General features: G+C 37.5%; 6 protein-coding genes across 6 annotated transcripts; 3 read left to right on the top strand and 3 right to left on the bottom strand.

The window, feature by feature from the left end:
- Positions 1 to 3,544: 3,544 nt before the first annotated feature.
- LOC108143878 (nucleotide exchange factor Sil1) lies at positions 3,545 to 5,363 on the bottom strand. The gene is made up of 2 exons (XM_017268450.2): positions 5,126 to 5,363; positions 3,545 to 5,065 (listed from the first exon to the last, which is right to left on the bottom strand). Exons 1-2 carry the CDS (start codon positions 5,250 to 5,252, stop codon positions 3,903 to 3,905), a joined length of 1,290 nt encoding a protein of 429 aa, XP_017123939.1. The 5' UTR covers positions 5,253 to 5,363; the 3' UTR covers positions 3,545 to 3,902.
- A 2,573-nt stretch (positions 5,364 to 7,936) lies between these two features.
- Positions 7,937 to 9,652, top strand: LOC108143880 (protein takeout). Its single transcript, XM_017268452.2, has 4 exons — positions 7,937 to 8,118; positions 8,184 to 8,421; positions 8,969 to 9,214; positions 9,283 to 9,652. The coding sequence occupies exons 1-4, from the start codon at positions 8,052 to 8,054 to the stop codon at positions 9,482 to 9,484; spliced, it is 753 nt and encodes a 250-aa protein (XP_017123941.1). The 5' UTR covers positions 7,937 to 8,051; the 3' UTR covers positions 9,485 to 9,652.
- Positions 9,653 to 11,196: 1,544 nt separating this feature from the next.
- Positions 11,197 to 13,551, top strand: LOC108143881 (protein takeout). The gene is made up of 4 exons (XM_017268453.2): positions 11,197 to 11,298; positions 11,569 to 11,809; positions 12,217 to 12,356; positions 12,417 to 13,551. Exons 1-4 carry the CDS (start codon positions 11,238 to 11,240, stop codon positions 12,719 to 12,721), a joined length of 747 nt encoding a protein of 248 aa, XP_017123942.1. The 5' UTR covers positions 11,197 to 11,237; the 3' UTR covers positions 12,722 to 13,551.
- A 572-nt stretch (positions 13,552 to 14,123) lies between these two features.
- Positions 14,124 to 15,716, top strand: LOC108143786 (protein takeout). Its single transcript, XM_017268311.2, has 4 exons — positions 14,124 to 14,235; positions 14,305 to 14,542; positions 14,912 to 15,051; positions 15,114 to 15,716. Exons 1-4 carry the CDS (start codon positions 14,157 to 14,159, stop codon positions 15,416 to 15,418), a joined length of 762 nt encoding a protein of 253 aa, XP_017123800.1. The 5' UTR covers positions 14,124 to 14,156; the 3' UTR covers positions 15,419 to 15,716.
- A 562-nt stretch (positions 15,717 to 16,278) lies between these two features.
- Positions 16,279 to 18,247, bottom strand: LOC108143731 (protein bag-of-marbles). The gene is made up of 3 exons (XM_017268265.2): positions 17,690 to 18,247; positions 16,821 to 17,191; positions 16,279 to 16,757 (listed from the first exon to the last, which is right to left on the bottom strand). Exons 1-3 carry the CDS (start codon positions 18,163 to 18,165, stop codon positions 16,279 to 16,281), a joined length of 1,326 nt encoding a protein of 441 aa, XP_017123754.1. The 5' UTR covers positions 18,166 to 18,247.
- A 1,938-nt stretch (positions 18,248 to 20,185) lies between these two features.
- LOC108144063 (40S ribosomal protein S27) lies at positions 20,186 to 21,479 on the bottom strand. Its single transcript, XM_017268709.2, has 3 exons — positions 21,394 to 21,479; positions 20,362 to 20,581; positions 20,186 to 20,290 (listed from the first exon to the last, which is right to left on the bottom strand). Exons 1-3 carry the CDS (start codon positions 21,397 to 21,399, stop codon positions 20,262 to 20,264), a joined length of 255 nt encoding a protein of 84 aa, XP_017124198.1. The 5' UTR covers positions 21,400 to 21,479; the 3' UTR covers positions 20,186 to 20,261.
- Between the last annotated feature and the right edge of the window lie 63 nt (positions 21,480 to 21,542).

Raw genomic sequence — 21,542 nt, 5'->3', positions numbered from 1 at the left:
AGATTATTAGATAGACAAAACACTTTGGCACATAAACCAAAGCAACTGGAACATTAGCACTCCTCACCACCGCCAAACCATCTAGCAACTGAAAGTTGTTCTTCATCTTTAGCATATCTTGCCACCCCGTCCGCCTCTTTTCTCCATTGTCTTCTGGTTGTGGGGCAAATGTCGCACACATGTCACCTCCAAGTTGCGAGTTTCGAGGTGGATGTTGCTTGCCACATTGCCTTAGTTGTTGTCGCCAGCGGAATTAGCGGCATTTTATTCCACCAGCAACACCAAGAATAACACAAGCGGTAAAGGGATGATGCTTTTGGACTGCGAAACTTTCAATACTCTTTATATTTTATTAAACAAAAGCCTAGTAAGAATTATGTTATACACTTTTTCCAAACTATTAAATATTTTGATTACCCCGTACTTTTTGTAACTGATTGATTGCAAATATAAATAAAGATCTTTGAAAAAAGGTTACTGGAACGAACAAAACTCAAATCCTCAAATGGAAAAGGATCTTACGGACTTTAACTAATAATATATGTGTTATGTTAGTTCCTATCTATGGACAACCAACTTTAGATTAAAATACAGTACTTTTGGACGGCTTTAAATACCCTATATATTATTTTAGAATTGACTATCTTCTCTATACAAACTACAATACCTTTAGAAAATAGAAGGGTATAACGACAAGAACAGCCACTAAAGACGGTGGCAATGTTTTTGTTTTTGTTTCCTTGGTTCCGGTATTTTCGTACTAGTGGAAGAATTTCAAACGCCCGTTTACACGGCCCAAAGGAGCTTCCTTCTGGCCAGGATTTATGGCATACCACAGTAGGTGGGTGGGGAAATGGGGAAAGTGGGGTGGTGAAAGTGTGCGGAGTGGGTGGCGTGTTGCACGGGGGGAGGTTGATCAAGGCGTTCGGAGACGAGGAGGAAGAGGACAGACAAACATTTGCATACAAATCAGCCGCTGGCCGTTGTCCGTTGGCCGATGGCGAAAATGAAAACGCTTTTTTGACCGGAAGCCCGCGGAAGTGCACAAAAAAGTCATTCACCTGTGTAAAAACGGTTACATTTTCCAATACTCGCTTGGGTTCGTGGGCTGCGAACTTGTTTTTACCAGGGGCTTTTCATTCGCCACTTGCAGATTCGCAATAAAATGTTAACTGATATATGGCATATGGGAAGTGTTATTGGACACAATTTATTGATTCCGGGAATGATTAAAAGACGTGAAGAAAATGTAAAAAAAGTAAAGTACAACATTAATCTCATAAAATTAAGTGTGAAAAGTTCCATATTGATATATTATTATGTATTTAAAAATTTTAAAATATTTAATTGAAACTTTCCCGTTTTAAAATTTGTGTTCAATTTGGTAACAAATATTTTAAAACTTTTATTATCATATCCTTAGAAATCAAAAGCAAGAACACTCTTTTAAACGTTAATTGTTATTTGTTGTTATTTCAAATCGAGCAAAATGATTACATTTCATGTCACTTTCTTAACCGCAAACCCTTTCGCACATGACTCATGACTTTTAAATTCAACACAATTCGCTTAAATTTGTATGGGTTACACAGTATTTATGCTTTATAAACACGCACTTTATCCTTTTTGTGGTTTTTACCGTGAGCACACTTATTGCATTGTTATGATTGTGATTGCAATGCACAAAGAACAAAGTTGGCCAAAACTATTTATTTTAGAGCCACTCCGAAGCGCTAAACGAGCTCCTCGCATCGCGATCCAAACTCAAACTGATTTTCCATAATGTTGCCAAAGCCGTGCCCCTAACAACCGACAGCAATAAAAACAGCAACAGCCTGTAAAGCCGGTGTGCGTTGGACTTGTGCCTTACTATCAACATGCATGCACACATGCCTACAGCTCTGAACAAAATAATAGAATTTTTAGGAAATCTAAAAAATATTTCAAAATTCATAAAATGGTTTTAAAATCTTATACGTTTTTCCCACTTTTGAACATGGCTAGAAATAAATTTCTTTCAAATCGTAGTCTCTTAAAAATATAAAAAAGAGCTAATTTGTTGAACAGAGTGTTCCGTTCCTGACAGTTACAAATACATTTATTTTTGAATTCATCCACTCTTGGTACCTTATGAAATTAAATAATTGTTTCATGCTCAAAAGAATTAAAAAAGTTCTGGCTTAAAAACTTGTATAACACACTATGCTATTTGATTGATTTTCAGCTTAAAATTGTTTAAGAATAAGTAATTTAAACTTAAAAGAGAAAGAATTCTTCAATTGCCAGTTATGTATTTTGACCGCTGCTGTGGTTAAACGGTGGAAGACTCTCTGGACGCTAGCTTTTACTTGTGTTGAAAATGTTTCCACATCACTCGTCAAGCGTTTCGGCTGGAAAGAAGCGCGAAGAAACGGAAAGCGGCGGTGGCAGTGCCATGACAACAACAACAACAACACTAGCTGCCACAGCGCACGCGCCCCAGCTGGAATTGATGAGTATGACTATGAGGTAGTCCCTCTCTGGGGCTCTCTTTCTGCCTTCGTTGCGCTCCACTGAGCCGGCTTTGCAACCCCTTTCTCTTACTCTTGTTTTGGGGCTCTCTCTCTCTCTCTCTCTCTCTGTTTACATTGCATGGAGTAGCCATGGGAACCAAGGCGGCGTCCTAGCCGGCTCCGTTCCAGGCTCTCCTGGGATTCTCCTTCCATTCCACCTGTCCTCCTTCGTGACTCAGCTCCAGTGACATTGCATTTGCATGTGACTGCCGTTAATTGCTGTAATTCCCGCGCTGGACGTCGCCGGCACATAATTGAACTCTCCCGCTCCAATAAAATGTTCCTTTCTCTTCCTGTACAGTTTCGTGCCTGGTTTTTCCTCATTGTTCTTTCTTGGCTTCCTTAACTCACAAAGTTCGAGTAGTTTTTTGGGACATGCTTTCCATTGGGTTTTTGTTTTTGCCTTCCTTCCGACACTTTTGACTTACTTTATGGCCCGGTCGATTATGCTCGCTTATCGTACTTAAAATGGGTTGGAGTACCTAATGTAATTCCTTGATTGGAAATAAGTAACTTTTTCTGATAATGTTAATTATTCTCATCAGAATATCCAGGTTGATCCTTTCGACAAATGGTTTGGGGTTCCTCTTTAAATTTCTGGTTTGAAATTAAGTTACTTGTACTATTATATGGTTGGTAATTCTCATCACAATAACCAATGGTTAGTGATTTTTATTTATTTCATATTTTCCAAATTAAAGTAATAAGACAACTATTAAACTTGTCCTATTATTTGGCTTATAAAACCAAATCTATAGGTTTTTTTTTTTTGGATAAAAAATCTTTATCTATCTGACGAACCAGATAGTCCAGGATCCTCAATCAGTCTATTTTAAGCTCAAATCTGTAAGTGGTTAAAAGGAAAAAAAGAGAATATTAGCAAAATAAAGGTCAATAAGGAGCTTAATAGAATTCAATGTAACTAAAATTTTGAATACAGCCGACATTCTGGAAATAGAGCCCCTATAAATGTAATTAAGAAATCATTTAAATTTAAGATAACTTTCAGGCTTTAAAAAGTCGACTGTTTTTATTACCGAAAATCTTAAAGCTAAGTTTCTTATCGTAGCATTGGCATAACTATTCTCCAGCCTCGTTAGCAAATAAAGTTTTATGATTCAAACTTGTAGAAAAAAAACATAGTTTTAACTAACGTTCTTAAAGTAGTGACAAAGGGATACACTTTTGCAGAAGGAGCATTACATTTGCATCACAAGTACCTGGCAACATAACTATCATTCCGACTTAACCTGAACAATTTGGGTCTATAGTTTTGGCTATGAATTACATTCACTCTGAGAACTTATAATAAATTAAGACTTTTAGTTGTACAAGTTAAATTGGCTAGGATTACAGTTCGGTGTGTTTGGGCTTGTTGAACAATCTCTCGCACAGTTTGGCCAGGATGTGGGCCACCTCCAGTCGGTATTCGTCCTTGCTGTTGGCATATCGATTTCGAATCGTTAGCAGGGCATGTCTAAGACCCGAACTTTGCGACCAAGTGGCAATGCAAAGATCGTCGGTGGTTTCCAGGGCAGTGGCAAATTGTTCCACCACCTCTGGTTGCTCGAGAAGATGCATGAAATCCTTGGCCATGACATGATCCACTGCTGGGCAATAGCCCTGCGATTGTAGCCAAGGCTCGAACTCCAGCAGCACATATTGCGCCATTGTGGAGGCGGCTTCGGTGGCATCTTTGCTGGCCTCCAGCACTGACCGCTTCTCCAGCACCAAGTCGCTGATGAGGGTCACCACCTTGGCCTTGCTACGTAGCTCCACTTCGGGACTTTGCAACACCTTGACCAGAGCCTGTGTCCCCGAGGTGGAGAGCAATCGCTGCTGGGCTAGGGGAAACTTCCGGAGCAGAGCTCCAAAGGCATGCAGCGCCGCAGAGATCTCACCGACATTGCCGGAACTCATCAGGATCTGGGCCAGATGCGAGCCAAAGTTCTTCTCGAACACCTTGATCTGGGCCTTGGGATTGTTGCTGGCCAGCGAGCCCAGCACCCGCATGGCTGAAACCCTCAGCGGAACACTAGTATCGTTGACCACAATGGGCAGCAGCACATCATCCAGCCCTCCATTGTCGATGAACAGCAGGGCATTGTCTATCTGATGCAGCAGGTACTCCAGATTCTCCAGGCAGTCCAGCTTGGAGCGCATCTGCGACTCCAGCAGCGGCGTCTTGCTGAAGTTGCGGTACTGATCGATCAGCTGGACAATCAGTTCCCCATCTGTGCGAAAGTTCTTCTGGAACTCCTTGTACGCCTTGCGCAGCTCCGCATAGCTCTTCTTCTGCTCCTTCACGCGACGTAGGGATTCCTCGATGATGTCCGGCTTGTAGTCCAGTGCCAAAGGTTCATTGTCCTCTAGCTGCTGATTCTGATTCTGATCCTGATCCTCCGGCTGACTTTGCAGGGCCGTGCCACGTTCACTCTCGTCCAGGAGTTTGGCCTCCTTGAGTCCGGTTTGCAGATTGATGCGCACATGGAGACCCTTGGGAATGGCCTGACCTGGAGTTGAAGGAATCCTCGTTTACGACACGTCTTAAGTAACCTGTTTCATAGTTTTACCTTCCGCAATCACCTGCCATTCCTTGGTGGCCACGAATTCACTTGTTTTGTTGTCCGTTTCCGTTGCCACTGACTTTTGCAGGCTGGCCAGGATGAGGACACTGGCCAGTAGGACCAATATCTGCATGTTGCTCCAGCTGTCTTGTCGTCGGAATGTCTTTTACTAGTATTTCACCCAACAATTGATGAATTTCGTTATAGTTTTTAAACCCAACTTTCAAGACCACTGATGTGGATGTGGTTGGTAGTGTGCCCGTAGGCATTTCCACGATTTACACTACACCTGGCTGAAGATTCGGAGGAGTTCCGGAACCAGTGATTTGGGAACCAGTTAAAAACGGTTACAAACTAAATTCAAATTTAAAATTATGTTGTTCTCAATTTTAAAACATTAACCAACAAGTCAAAAAGCTCAGAAAATAACTGATTGCTTATTTCTAGAAACTAAAACATAATTTTCGTTTTTTTTTTTAACTAAGCCAAATATCTTTAAAGCCAAATTCAAATTAAATTTTTTAAATTTTAAAACCAACAACACTTTTTAATTTAATTCCTGCCTAAGCTAAAATTGGGAACATGCATATTTCTACACACACTTACTTTTGATAATACTGGTATTTATTTAAATGTTAGCCCTAACAAATTTTTATAACAACAATAATCGATCTAAGCTTTAGGTTATGAAAACAATCATTGCATTTTATTTGCATTTGAAGAAAATATTTTGGACCTTAAGACCAAAACAAAATTAAATAATGTTATCTAGAACATTCAAAACTAAACCAGAATGCCAGACAAAATTCCCAAACTCATCATGAATTCCCTAAAAATAAAAAGCAACAGTCATTTACAAACTTTTCTCAGTTTTACGAAGTGGATAGACTGGTTAGCTATTTACTACATATTTTATTAAAATATAACCGAATCATGTTTACACCAGATGAATCAAATGCAAACAAAACTTAATTCGGTATGCAAACATATTCATACGGCTATAAAATTAAAGCGTGTTAGCATATATTAATTTAATTTATAATTACATTTTTTGGCGCCTCCAAAAACACTGTAATATCGATGTCTGCGACAGCGTCTGGGAATTGCCTGAGCAAACGAAACAAAGTGCCCAAGCTAAAATATGTGGACTCACCTGGCGCCAATTGGATGGGTAAATAAACAAAATGCCGGTTTACTACATAGTATATAAAGCAATCACACCGAATATGCTAATTGCCGATGACGAACGCCAGAAGCCAAAAGCCTTTAACTAGATTTTGGCAAATTAAATTCCCAAAAGCCGCTTGTCAAAATAGTTTGAAAGTGAAGCCACCTTTTATCCGGCGAAACCATTTAGAATGCCGTTGAAACCAGTTTGATGGTGTCGTCCAATATGCCTGATGATGTCTAATTGGCTTATGTTTGGAATTGAGTTGTTGGCCAAAATCATCTATCTTTGCATTTTGCAAACGGAAATTCTTTGGGTTTCCTTGAAATATTATAGGATTAATACTACTTATTCTTATATTATCACAAAATGTTTGATTTAACAATATTTAATTAAGAAAAAATAGTAAAAAAAACAAACTGGACATTTAAAATTGTATATTATGGAATTTATGACTTCATTATCAATCTATTCCAAGCTGCATGGCCATTTAGCACTTAATAAACCCCCGAAAGTTCTAAAGCCGCATGCTGATCTCAAAGCAAATATTAGATTGATAAGTAAAACATTTTTATTTGCACTTCATTATAAATGCGAACAAAGCGCAGATATCATTCCACAGAGCTTAGATCTATAAAAAGTACAAAAGTACAAAAGGCCGAAATAGTCTGAATTAGAATGCATTGTGGAAAAAGAGGAATTACTATATATGTACATACTATACAGACCTGACGTAGACAAACTCGACCGAAAACTGGCTGGTGAATTGAACATTAAAATTTATAGAATCACTTTTGATTTTTCGCTGCCTTTTGTCCGCTGCTATTGTTATTGTTTATTGTTATTTGTTGCTATTCTCGCGAAACCAAGCACATGCTAATAATATTAATTAATAATATTGTTGGCTAGGGGTGGCTACGACGATGATGTTGAGGATGGGATGAGAAGCCAAAACACAAAACGAAAGAGATATACGAATAATCAGCAAGAAGAAAGGCTATAGTTGAGTGCCTCGACTATTGGATACCCGTTATTGCCAATTTATAGCCAATTTTTTAATTAATATGCCTCAAGAAAATGTTATGGTTTTGGGTGGAGCCATCTGCCGAACTGCAGGCTCAACATTTATTTCGCTCTCTTAACTCCTCGCTCTTATGAACTACGTTTTTCAATTATGAAGTGACGTCATAATTAAAACTTTGCTACTAACTTAAAAAATAATGGTTCAATATTTAACATTATTGGGTTGTGGATAGATATTAACGAATAAAACTTATAAATTAACTTTACCATGTCCAAAATGTGACATGACGGAGTTTTGCGATTTGTGGCTATTATAGAATCGAAATATCTAGCTTTTTTAGTTTCCGAGGTCTAAACGTTTATACGGTTATTGTTCCTGATGAAGAACTTATACACCTGTTACATACTTCTCAACAAAAACAATACACTCTTTTACTCTACGGGTAAGTGGTATGAAAATAGCCAACAATCATGGGGCCAGCAACAGCAACAACAAGAACAACAACAACAACCACAATGGGCAAGACAAGTCAGGAATGAATAAACTATGAAGTGTACTGGTTGTTGGCCACTTCGCTCCATCGTTCTGACCGATCAGAAATTTTATAAATGCCGCCGTCTGTCCAGAGTCAATTTACAGTTTGCCATTGAACCTGGTCGGGCGTTCGCCAAAAAATTCGAGCGGGTGAATTTTGCAGTAGTGCTCCGTAGATATACCCCCATCAAAAATCAATCCCTATAATGTTGCTGCTCCAACTGGGCTCCGTGGCCTTGCTCTTCTGTTTGGCCAGTGGTGCCTCCAATTTTCGTGAGTCCTTCGCAGTGTTGGCCATCCCCTTCTGTGCGGCTCTTATCCGAGCTTTGTCCTTGCAGCTCCCGAGTTGCCTCGTTGTCGAGTGGGCGACACTAGCTGCATCATCAGCGTCTCCCACATGCTGATCCAACAGTATGCCAGGACTGGCTATCCGGCGGCAGGATTCCCCCAAGTGGAACCCTTCCTCATCAAGCGTTTCGACATCTCCGATGGACGCACTGGCTCCCTAAATCTCAAGCTCAACTTCAAGGATGTGAATGTGGAGGGATTGTCGGGAGTGAAATTCGATAGAGCTGTGTAAGTATAAAAAGTTATTTAAAGTACATTTTATAAAGAAATATTGTTTAAATCACTTTATTTGCATTTTTTGAATATAAAATTATAAAGTAGATACGTTATTTTAGTTGCATCCAATATCTAAGCTTTAAAATAGTTGTTAAATAATTACATTTTTCAGCAGCTTGAAAAAGGTTTACCTTGCGTCGAAAGTAATATTAATATTATTGAAATAGATAAGTTACTTATACTAAAATAAAATTATTTGGTATTTGTGTATAATAACAAGCTGGAATAACTAACTGGTTCAACTATTTTTTTAACCTTTTTCTTAAATAAACCATTACTTTTAAAAATTTAAATTTTAAAATGGAGAGATAAGTTAATTTTTCATTGTAAAATGCTGCTTTAAAATAATAGTTAAATAATTCAAATCTACAGCAGCTTAAATATTGTTCAAAGTATAGCCTTAAAGCCAAAGTTTTATGAATAGTTCTGCCAACTTAAATACAAATTATAAACGTTTAATGTGAAGTCCTAACTTATCACTTTTTTTTAAATTATCTAGAGGTTTTGGCGCCGATCCTGCCACCAGCAAGTTTGAGATGTACGGATCGTTTCCCAAAATCGTGCTGAAGGGCAAGTACGTGGCCGACGGACGCATCCTAATCCTGCCCATTCGCGGTGATGGCGATGCCGAGATCGTCCTGCACAATCCCAAGTTCTCGGTGAAGTTTAAGCCGGGCACCCAGTTGAAAAATGGACGTACCCATTTGAGTGTGGACAAGCTCAAGGTGCTGGTGGAGCCACAAAAGTGAGTAAAAGATTATAATCTTATATGTTATGGCTTTGTTATATATATATATATTTCTAATCTTCCAGGATGAATATTCGACTGGCGAACCTTTTCAATGGCGACCAGGCATTGGGAACCAACTTGAATCAGTTCCTCAATGACAACTGGACGGAAGTGTGGAACGAACTGCACCCCTCCATTCACGTGGCTATTGCCGAGATCATGAAAAGTGTCCTATCCCAACTATTCAAGCGTTTCGCCTACGAAGATCTGTTCCTGGAGAACTGAGCCCTAGTCCTTTCATTAGGCTAAGTGTACGAGTACTTCCTCACCAGCATTCCAAACACACACACATGAACCATGGGACGTTGCATTCCGGCCATTGACATATCATCATATCATCGTATCTGCTAAGCTAAGCTTTAAATTGTAGAATAAACAAACCTAATATGAAAACTGGTTGTGCTTCTGCGGGGGGCTATTCATTGTTAAATTAAGCGTAGATCTTGGCATTTCCGCACAACTGTCGCATACACACTTTTTGGCAAGTAATTTGGCAATCAGCAAGCAACTCACGTGATCGAACTTTTGGTGAGGAATTTGCATGATATATACATAATCACTAGATGCGACAGGTGCGGAAAGAATTTTAGCAATAAAGATGCTACTTTAATCACATAGCGATAATTGATAATTTTCCATTATAACTTGTTTATTATGTGTTTAATGATCAAAAACTAAAATATTTGAGTGCCTAGAATTTAGTATTTTGTTAGGAAACATTTTTTTCAAGAACTTGAAAAAAAAATAGATTTTAAATCTAGAAAGAATTACTTTAATTCAGGAAAAACAAAGTACAAGACGCTCCACAAAAATAAATAAAAAAATCGAAATCATACATATATATAACTCTGACCATAACTATATGCTAAGAACCCAGTGTACCAGACTTTTTTTATTTCGATTTCGTTTCAGTTTTGCTTGCCAAGTTCAAGAGTGCCCAACGGTAAAGCTGCAATCCCATCCAGCCCAGCAATCCGAGGAGTATGGACACCCAGTTGGCCTTGGGTCAGTGAAAATCTTCCACGAGTCAATCAACTGCAACTGAAATCGAGTGGAACTGGCTGCTTTTGTTCTCCACGGAGGCTGGGCTTTAAAACGCCCCGTTTTGGGCCATTAAAGTTAACTGAAGTTTAGGACCTGTTCTGGAGCTCCACCTTTACTCCGATTTTTTTTAGAGAGCTGCCCGTCACGATGATGCGACACTTTGTTGTTCTCGCAACTTTATTCGGCTATATTTGGAACTGGTCCTTGTGTAAAACAGCGCACACGCCGAAGTACTTAATACCATAATTGTTCCTCATCGTAATTATAACGCTTTTTAATTGGACAAGGAGTAAGCTGTCTGTTACACACATTAAATGAATCAGTTTTATAATGACTTCCCATGTAACTACTAAATCATGCATTGATGTTGATACTCATCAACTAAATAACAAGTTTCCCTATAACAGTAACAAATTTATTGGACTAATAATATTTAGAATTGATCTCATTTAACTGAATATACTACACATAGTAAAAAAAATAGTAAATTCTAGTATTTGCAGTTAACAACTTAATAGTTTTTATATGTTGATAATTCAAATAGTATTTTTGAAGTACTTAAAGTACGACGTTTTTGTTTAAAACAGTAGGATCAATTCATTTTAAAGTACTTATTTCACTTTACTATGGCGTTTTTCTCTGTCTGTAGTTTTGAGTGGTGTTAGATCACACGTGATAAATAGTTATTACGGGGTTTCAGATCATTGACTCAGTTAAGATCTCTAGTAAACATTTGACTAATCTTCTTTTACACAATACAATCGTGATAGGTTTTAAACGAGTTCACAAATTGACAGTAGACATTGACGCCACAGATAAAAGTTTAGCCAAAGGTCGCTATTAGATTTATTTGAGTTGCACTTAGTGGGCCACTATAAATACTAGGCGAAATTACCGTTCATATTCAGTTACTTAAAGTTATTGACGCGTAAACATGTTCGGAATCGCGTTGGCAATCGTTTTCTGTATTTTCTGCTCGGTGCAAGCTCATTTCCGTAAGGTTCACCAGGATCATCAGGATTCTAGCTTATGGATTCAAAAAAAAAATGTATCTTTCCCAAATTGGCACTGATTCCGTAAGATTAACCAGAATCCTCAAGATTCTAGTTTGAAGATATGTGTGAAAATATCTTCCCCCAAATTTCAGTATAATTAGAAAAATTTTCAGTGAAAGAAAATAAATCCGCAAAATTATTTATGTTAAAATTCAATTTTCATATATAGTTAGAAAATTAAAATAACAACAAAAATAACAATACCCGCAGCTGATGATCCTAAACCCTGTAAATACGGCGATGGCGAGTGCATCATGCAGTTTGTCAACACATTGTTCAGCGAGAGGTTTTCGGAGGAGGATCCTGGCCTGAATCTGATGCAGCTGGATCCCCTCAAGGTGGACAAAATGGTAATAAGCCAAGGAGAGGGTGAAAGTCCTGTTAGCATTACTCTTACTTTTACCGACAATTTGTTGTACGGCATCAAGGATCAAAGGATCGTTAAAGTGAAGTAAGTTTGAAACTAAAATAAAATAAAACAAACATTCAACAAACTTTTTAACAAACCGTAACATATTGATAGCTTAAAGTATTATAAAAATTAATAAAGTATGAAGCACTCATCGATTTTATGCATTTTCTAGTTTGTCGAAATATGAATTCAAATTTAAACATTATAAATCAAAATTACACTTAATAAAAAGATTAAAAATATCTAAACAAAAACTTAAGAATGATAACTACAATTTAGAAGTGATTTTCCAAACCTTCAAAAATGCGCTAACTTTAATTATTATAATAATCATAAAAACAAGAAGACTTCATGAATGTCATTAAATTTATAGGTTTTCGAAGTATAATACCAATTAAATTATTTCAAAACCAAAATGCTCCTAATGGATATTATTTTATTTTCAGGGGATTTGGCAAGGATCTCACGACAAAGCACGAATTGAAAATTGTTTCAAAAACCTTTTCTTTAGTGGGTCCCTATAACATTCAAGGTAAAGTTCTAATTCTGCCCATTAGCGGCACCGGAATAAGTAACATGACTATGGGTAAGTTTGTTTTTAAAGTGTTTTCTTCAGAAAGCGAACTTTAATAATAACCCTTTCCAGCTAATGTCAAAATAATCGTTAGCTTTTCGGGCAATCCGTTAGAGAAGGATGGAGAGACTTACTTGGATGTCACCAACTTAAAGTTCTCGATGAAACCCGAGTCCACCCACTACCAATTTTCAAATCTGTTTAATGGAGACAAGGCGCTGGGTGATAATATGAACGTATTTCTGAACGAGAACGCGGAGGAAATTTACAAGGAGACAGCTTCAGCCATCGACAGGTCCTTTAGCCAGATGTATTTAGGCCTCGTCAAAGGCGTTTTCGCCAAGGTTCCATATGCCAAGTTATTTGCAGAGGAGTAGCTGGCTCTTCCCAATGTAATATTCTCAACTTTTTATTTAAAACGAGTATTGCCCTCTTTTTGATTTTTCTCGCTCCAGCACCGGTTGTTTGTTTACTGACAGTTAGAAGTTTTAACGCTTGGCAATCATCATAAGGTTTAACAAAGGTCGTAAGTCCAACTTGAATGGTAGTACAAGTATATGTAATTAGGGAAATTCTAGAAGCAATGTAAGCGGCATCTTCTGTAAATAGAACACCATCGCGTGTCATGAAAGTTATAACACTAAATTGTCTAAATCTAATTGGTGCTTCCCCAATTAAAATTTCAAAGTTATAACTTATTTTCTTTTTTAAAACTACATTTTATGATTGAGATTAAATTAAACTAAACAAAATTGAGTGGCAATAAATTTTATTTACTTTACCCTTCATAAAACTATATTGTCTAAATCTAACTGTAAATGGGAAAATTTACAATTTTAAAATTATTACATTTTTTCTTCTATATAACTACGTTTTATAATCAATAAAAGTTGGCCCCAATGAAAGGCTACTTATTAAATAGAACAAAAATCCAATGGCAATAAAGTTAATACATTTTTTGCTTTATAAAACTATATTGTCTTCATCTAATTTGTTTCTCGCAATTTAATACAACTATATTAACTAAATTGGAATTGTTGAAATGTTAAATAAGTGAAAAAATCCTTACTACTATCAAATAAATCCAAATCATCATCGTTACGGACTAAAACAATTATCTTTCTTGCAATTTAAGAATATGACCAATAAATATTTGCTTAAAAAAATTACCAAAGGTTCTACTTAATAAATCGAAACCCGCCTAAAAGTATGTGTTATGGCTAACTGATGAAAATGTTCTAAAACTTTTATAACGCCCTTTAGAAGGTTATAACATTAAAAAGTTCTTCAACTTTCCAGGTCGAACCCCTTGATAAACAAGCTGAGAAGACGTCAGTTCTCAGCCATTAATTAGCCTCAATTCAAATGTGTCAAAGGGGTTTGAACAGGAATAAATGTTCGATTTTGGGAAGGCCAATCTAATTTGCATATGTCGAGCAAATTACATGCAAAACGTGATTAGGAGAGATGGGATTCTGAGGTCGATGGCTTGCCAGTGCGAATGAGAACTCAACAGGTTCAAGTTCAGTTTGGGGGTTCATTAAAGGGAATCGTAAAATAAATTCGCCGGCTATAACACAGGCCAGTTTTGGTTTATAATCCATTTAACTGACTCAGGGGTATAGTACGTGGTGTCGGTCTAAAAGTCAAATTCAGTCGGGCTGAAACGCAAAAGCGGTTTACGGTTTACGGCAACAAAAACATGATACACTTAGCCCGCACTTGGCCCATTCAATTGACGAAGTGAGTATATAAGTGGTATCATCCGAGGCTAATGGATCAGTATTCAATTTCGTTCTGACCGCGTCAATTATGGAGCTGACTCTCGTCCTCGTCCTGGTGCTCGGATGTGCCTCCCTTGGAATCCACAATGGACAAGCCTCCGACTTGCGTGAGTTTTGCCCTCTTTAATTCTGGAGAATTTTCATTGAATTTACCTTATAAACCTGATAAATTACAGCCTCGGGAATCGAGAAATGCGGGGCCATGGACGAGCAGTGCTTGTTGAACGGGGTGAACTATGTGCTGAGGAACTATGCCAAGAGTGGAATCAAGGAGCTGGGACTGATCCCACTGGACCCGCTGCACATCAAGAAGTTCAAGATTGGCCGAAATCCACACAGTCCAGTCAACATTGATCTGAGCTTCCGTGAAGTGGACCTCTTGGGTCTTCATCAGGCAGTTGCAAAGCGAGTGAGGTAAGAAAATATACAATTTTACAACCATAAATAGTTAATATATTTTCTGATTGTATACTTTGTATTTATAAAAAAAAATATTTATCTACGTAAAAAATGTATTAACAAATTTAATGATACTATGGTAGAGCGCTACAGAAGTCATTAGACTTGTGTGCAAAAGTATGCAATAAAAAACGTAATGAATCTACCGGAATTCCGGATAACAAATTATGTATTGCATACTTTCGACCCTTTTCTAAGTGGTTTAAAAAAACTTGTTTCTTATTCTTTTTTTATATATTAACAATGTACAGTTTTCAACACTAAATTAGATTTTTTCTGCTAATACATATAGACATCATATTAAGCGATTTAAAATCTTTACAGCGGATTCACAGCAGATCTCGATCGTACAATTGAGCTGGTTATGGATGTGCCCGAAATTGCACTCAAAGGCCCCTACATAGTAGATGGCCGAGTCCTTATTCTACCCATTACGGGAAAGGGCAATGCCGAGATTCGGCTAAGTATGTTACGGTTGCTCATCCTTTGAATTATATAATCACAAATGTATTTACTCGACTTACAGTAAAAACGAAGGTACATGCTTTGGTCAAGTTAAGGCGTGTTCCCAAGGGCGATCATCAGACCTTTGCCGAGGTGGTTGACATCAAGGTGGAGGTGAATCCCTCCCATGTCTCCTATCACCTGGAGAACCTATTCAATGGCCAGAAGGATTTGAGTGAGAACATGCACGCCCTCATCAACGAGAACTGGCAGGACATCTTCATCGAACTCAAGCCAGGCATTTCCGAGGCCTTCGGACTAATAGTCAAGTCAGTGCTGGACAGGATCTTCGGCAAATTGCCGCTGGAACAGCTCTTCGTAGTCTAATCTTAAGCCTTAGTAAAAAGCTCTTCAACTTCAATTAGTTGAAACATAACTGTGAATATTTATTTGATTTTAAACATACAAAACGCAAAGCAAACAATTCACTGACAAGTTCCTCTTACAAATTAAAATCAGGCACAGAAAGATTGTACTTATACTTAAGCCGTAGACTAAACTAGCTTCATTTTTGGCTTACAAAGGTAGCGAAAAATCGTTTTCGTTTGTTTTTGGATCTTTAAAGTGTACAAATGTTGTTCAGACTAGCCATTTTTTAACAAATAAATGTAAATCCTTAACCAAATCGTTTTCTCTTGAATTGTAATAAAGTAACTGTTTTATGTAAAAATGTAATGCCTTTTTAATGGCAAAATCATTTTCGACTTAGACATATATGTATTTATAAAATATTAAAATCAAATATTTTTCGTTTTGATTTGTGCTCTTTGGATAACACAGTTAAATAAATATACATCAAATCTTAAGTAAATTCAGGCACTCACAAATTATTCTTAAATGTATCAAGTAAAATAAACGAACTTAGATAATAAATATTACATCTTTGAGTTTTACAAATGTTTTTCAGAATTGTATAAGTAATTTAAGTTTACAAATTAACGTTTAACTTTAACCAAGACGTTTTTCTTAAGATCTTGGGTTGTTCAAATGTTAATATAGGTCAAAGTAATATGTTTACGTAGAAAAATGATGCAAATTTGACGTCAAAATAAATTTTTGACTTATATGTTTTGATTTGTGCATATGAAATTATTGTTAAATATTTCATTTAAAAATGGTATTTTGTTGTCCCTGCACTCATTAATCTCTTCCTATTATTTTTCTTTGTTTTTAGAGAAGAACTCCCATTAACTTCTGAAGCGATAAAAATGACGTTCGCTCCTTGGCGGTGAAGATGGGGACTCCTCCCCGCTCTCGTTTCCGCTTTCGATCTCGAACTCATCACTCCAGTCGTCCACCACTCTCACTTCGATGACGGTTTTGCCGCAAATGTCCACCACACTGGGCGTGAAGTAGGTCTCCGGATTGGCGAGCAGAGCGGTGAGGAATTCGTCCTGCTCGACGGCACATTGGACCACGTTCTCCAGCTGGTATCGCTTGGCAATGAGCATCTCCTCGGCGTTCAGTCCGCGTGGCTTTGCTGCCTGTCTTTCGGCGCCGGCCAGCAGAATGGCCCGCTCGTTCAAGGACCTGTGACTTTCGGTCATGGCCGCCGAATACCGGTGGTCCAGATCCATTTCCCAGTTGAAAACGTGCACGCTGAGATGCGAGGCCTTGAGCCACTCGCGCAGACCGATCAGCAAACTCTCCAAGCGCTGGGCATTAACTATAAGGTTGATAAATATTAAATAAAATACTTATTGGAACAGTAATGGAGTACAGAACATACACTTGGCAAAACTGTTCACAAAGTGTCCGCCACGGTGACGCATTTCGGTGGTCATGAAATGATTGAAGCACTGCAAATAGGAGGCCGATCCCTTGAGCAACTTGTCGCATTCGGTGTACTTTTCGTAGTCAAAGTGGCGATTCGTCTCCAGTGTGCGACGCTGCTGGCCCAGGAAACGCTCCACTTTGGTGCACAGCACCTGCAGCTGGTAGCGCACATTCAGGCTTTTGGGCATTGCGTTCTTCGCGGGCATCTCGAACGGATAGTCCGAGGGCATTGAGTTTTGGCGCGAAAAGCCCAAGTCGGCGATCAGGTGATCATGCAAAGACCTGAACAGATCCATCAGACGCAGAACGGGATTGTGCTCCAAGCTGTTTATGATAAATGAAAATTAACAATGGATATGCTTAAAATAAAACAATTTCATTATAAATTGGATTTTAAGTACAATAATATTTTTAATGATTATGTGATTAAACATCACATTTAATTTATTTTTTATTTACGTTGCTTTGAAGTATTCCTTGAAAGTATTTGTATTAACATGAATCTTTTAAAACAGCTTAAAATGATTTAAAGCTACACTAAGCTATACAAAGCCAACAAATTTCCGTGAAATAATAATTTTAGATTCAAGTTTAATTCGTTTTTATTAACGTTATTTGAATTTTTGCTTTACGATTCTTGATGTTTGTTACTCTTTTTTTTTAAGGTACCACTTTTAGGGTACTACTGCCATTAAAAATAAATCAAAAAGCGACTACAAAATAGATGGCACAATTTGGGAATTTGCTAATACCCATAATATAATTTTTTATGTTTAAAGAGCTCTGATTTTTAGGGTGCACTTTTTGCCTTCATAAACTCACCAATCGCCATGCAGACCAATTAAACGAAGCCTTTCAATGGTAATGTTCTGCACAGAGGTCACTTCCTGGCGGCATTGCCGGTTCCAAATGTTCTCCTGCTGCAGTTGCTCCTGTTTTTTGCCGGAAACCAGAGAGAGGGCTCCAACTGACCTGGATTTCTTAGACGGAGCACCGCCGCCTCCCGATTGGCGGGAACGCTTCGAAAGCTGTTGCATGCAACCCAAGCCGTGGAATTCGAAGCGTGGCGCATTATTGTCCAGTTGGAGCACCCCGAAATTGTGTTGAATCTCCGCCAGAACACAGGGCGAGCTGCTGGGCACAGCGTCGGGATTCTCGAACACCGCAGAAGCCGGCACTTGCGAAAGATTCTCATTGGATTCTATCATGCAGGACAGTTGCTCCTGCAGCTCCATCAAATTGAGGTCCAATTCCTGGTCAGCGCTGGCCAAATGGCCCAAAGACGGTGCACGGAACATCTTATCAAGCGAAATCACGAAATAACAAATCAATCGTCTGCCGTCTAAAAAAGCTTTTTTTTTTAAAATGGGCGCGACGCCACGCTGTCTGGAGTTTTAAGTAGTGGTGGGGGGAGGAACAACGACGCTGACATCGATAACATCCGTGTTTTAAATGTCTGTATATCGATGTTTAAACGGTCGTCATCGATTGTTTTTCATATCTAACGGGATACACTTAAGAAAATGTTGACTTTTTAGATTAGCCAAAAAATAAACGAATAATCGCTGAATAATTGTTTGCTAAGTGCTCCATACAGTTAAATATGCCACACAAATTTTTTTTTTTATTTTTTTTTTAAATGTATCTAAACAAAAATTTCTGTAGTTAAGTAGATGATCCAAAATAAATATATAAAATATACATATAATAATCATTTTGCATTGGGCTAACAATCAGTGTTGAACCTAGGTACGTACTTAAATTAGAATTTATGATACCTTATACCTTACCTAGGTAAACAATGTGATAATACATTTTACCTAACCTGGGTAAAGATTTTTAATTTGTCTTAAAAACTGGCTGTATTAGGTACTGAAATATATTTTGTATTGTTTTTAAATAGGCTTGATACCACTTAATTTAATTCTGCATTATTTTCGCCAAAGCATCATTTCACTACAACCTGAATAAAGTTAATTCCACCAAATGTGCAAGATAAAATATGATTTTTTTACCTGTTTCTACAACCAGATTTAATTGCCACAACTACAACTTCGTGAAAATAAAAAAAAAGTATTATTAATATTACATATTTCGCCCCATTTATTGATGGAGTCATTGAAGCTCAGAGACAGAGACAACTATATGGATACTGCTTGAGAATTTTTGGTATATGTTCACGGGCACACTGCCTTTTTAACGTTAAATTCAAACTTTATTTTTTTGTTTAATATTTTGTGTTTATCCGGCTAATTTTAACATTTAAAGGTTTTCAGTTGTAACCTTTAAATGGTGAAAAATATTTCGTATACATTTAAGCCTCGCTTTTTCATTCCGTTCTGTCGCGTTATTATTGGTATCCAATTCAGTTTAGTATTTTACTTCCGGGTATCGGGTACTGTCAATTTTTTTTCATTCATTGCTCATTAGAACCGTCAAACGTTTGTCTTGCTCGCACTTACGTAAAATCGTTAAGTTTAAAAAAAATGAGGAAGATTGAGGCCAACAGTGTTGTGTCATAAGCCCATTAAAAATTGAACAACTCAAAAGATGGCAGCGCCGGGGTGGAAAACTCTACTAAATAGTATATTATTTAGCATGGGCTCAAACCAATATATATTTTACATTTTAATTTACAAAAATTGATAAATACATTTTGCAGCGGTATTTAAATTACAGTTTTAATCATTTACTTGTAGAAATGCGTTTTTCTGATCTAATTAAATTACTATATATCTTAATTCCTTGGTATTTAACTTACATTTCTTTGTATCTTCCAATTTTAAGTTAGCCTATTGCATAAAACAAAACATTGTGGCCGAATTAAACTAATTTTAATTAATGACTGCTTTTCACAAACTCTCTAAAGGTGTTTCGCCATTGGCCCAAAAGAAATAAGATAACATCTGCATACCTGTAATCACATTCTTAAAAATGTATGACATATCTGATAGATTTAACAAGGTCTTTCAATTTTTAATAAACAAACACTGCATTTTAACAATTCCATGGTGAAAACCCTGCAGTCTCGATATTAAATCCTATAAAACATTCTTTATTATTATGACAAATTCCTGAAGTGTTTTGCGATTAATGGCAAAACCCAAAAATGTATTTTCTCGTACAGCAGTTTCCAGATTGGTTATAACAAAGTTGCACTCTCTGTATCTCATCTGCTGGCCACTATCCGCTTTCTTATAAACAAATACGACAAGAGTGGGTTTTTTTTTTAGCCAACCACAAGATCGTTAATTCTTTAATTCACAAAGCACAATGAACCAAAGACCGGAGCAATTGAATTACAAGCTTTCTTTTGGATAGGTTCTGTGGTTTCTTTACGTTTTATAGATTTTATTAAAAAATTAATAATTTGTGGTTCATCGCGAGTCCCATTTTATTGTGGCTTCCTGCGGAAAGAGCAGCCTGAAAGAGAGAAAATAGGGTTTATTAGTTTGTTGATAAGGAATGAATGGCATTGAATAGCTTGACGTTACCTTCTGTCAGCTTGGCGCGTCCTCCAGTGGGCTGGCACAGAATGGTTGCGCATCCGGCGCAGACCACGACGCCCTGGGCGTGGCTGAAGACGGTGGTGATCCTGTAGCAGCCGGGGCACTTCACGTCCATGAAGTACGAGTTGGGGTGCTGGACCAGGCGCTTCAGCTTGTGCTTGCGCTTCTCCTCAGCGGGCAGAGGGTGCAGAAGATCTTTTGCTAGCTGGAAATGAGAGAACAATCAGGGAATAAGTATAAATGGCATAAAATATGTGTTAAGTACTTAATCATTTTATTAATTTTTTTAATTGTTAGGATAGTTTTGACTGTATTTATACCACAATATAATTTCCATATTTAAATCCAAAAATGAGGGAGCTTCATTTGCATAAGTCCTTGGCGGTAATTTCTTAAGATAGTTTTGGCGGTATATTGATTATATTTTTACTTGTTAAAACCAAGGTAGAATTTCACTAATTCCACTAACGCATTTAGAATATATTCTTACAGATCAAACAAAAACTTAGAAATTGATTAAAAATAAACAATTTTTTTTTTGTAATGAACAAAATATTAGTTATAAGTTTAAAGCAATAATAGACATTTCATTAGTAAAAAAAATATTATTGGCACATTTTTCCCTCAGTCTATCAACAATTGGAGAGCACAGACTTCAGGCCACAACAACATTAATTCGCCAACTCGTGTTCTAGGTTATGTACAAGGACTTCTGGGAAGTCCTTCTGGCAGTACAATAAACTCTATCTTGAAGTCATTCAAATTTTTCAAGATTTAATCCATTTCACAACGGTTTGCAATTTCACAGGCGCACGCCATGCGTGGCCACCAAAACCACACACACTCTCATGAAAGCGGGCCAGACATTTGTTTTAAGGCCTTTTAAAGGCACTTTTAATGGCCAACACTTGCTCCATGCACACTAGACACTTTGGGGATGATCGCAGCACGCTTTTGGTTTGCATTTAAGTGAGTTTTCTGTGTTTAAAATCAAATTTAACGCAATTTGGCACCCACCGGCATGTTTTTTCTTTCACAGCTAACACGGAAAAGGAAGTGAGGTAAATCGCAGCCAACTTAACTTGGCCGAAAAGGCACTAAAAAATACCGAGCAGCTGGCCGGCGACAACCTTTCCAACACTGGACTCTGTATCTTCTTAAGTTCA

This window comes from Drosophila elegans, unplaced genomic scaffold (genome assembly GCF_018152505.1).
Source record: "Drosophila elegans isolate 14027-0461.03 unplaced genomic scaffold, ASM1815250v1 contig_468, whole genome shotgun sequence".
NCBI lineage: Eukaryota > Metazoa > Arthropoda > Insecta > Diptera > Drosophilidae > Drosophila > Drosophila elegans.
Note: the sequence above shows the minus strand (reverse complement) of the source record. Positions and strands in the feature narration are given on the sequence as shown.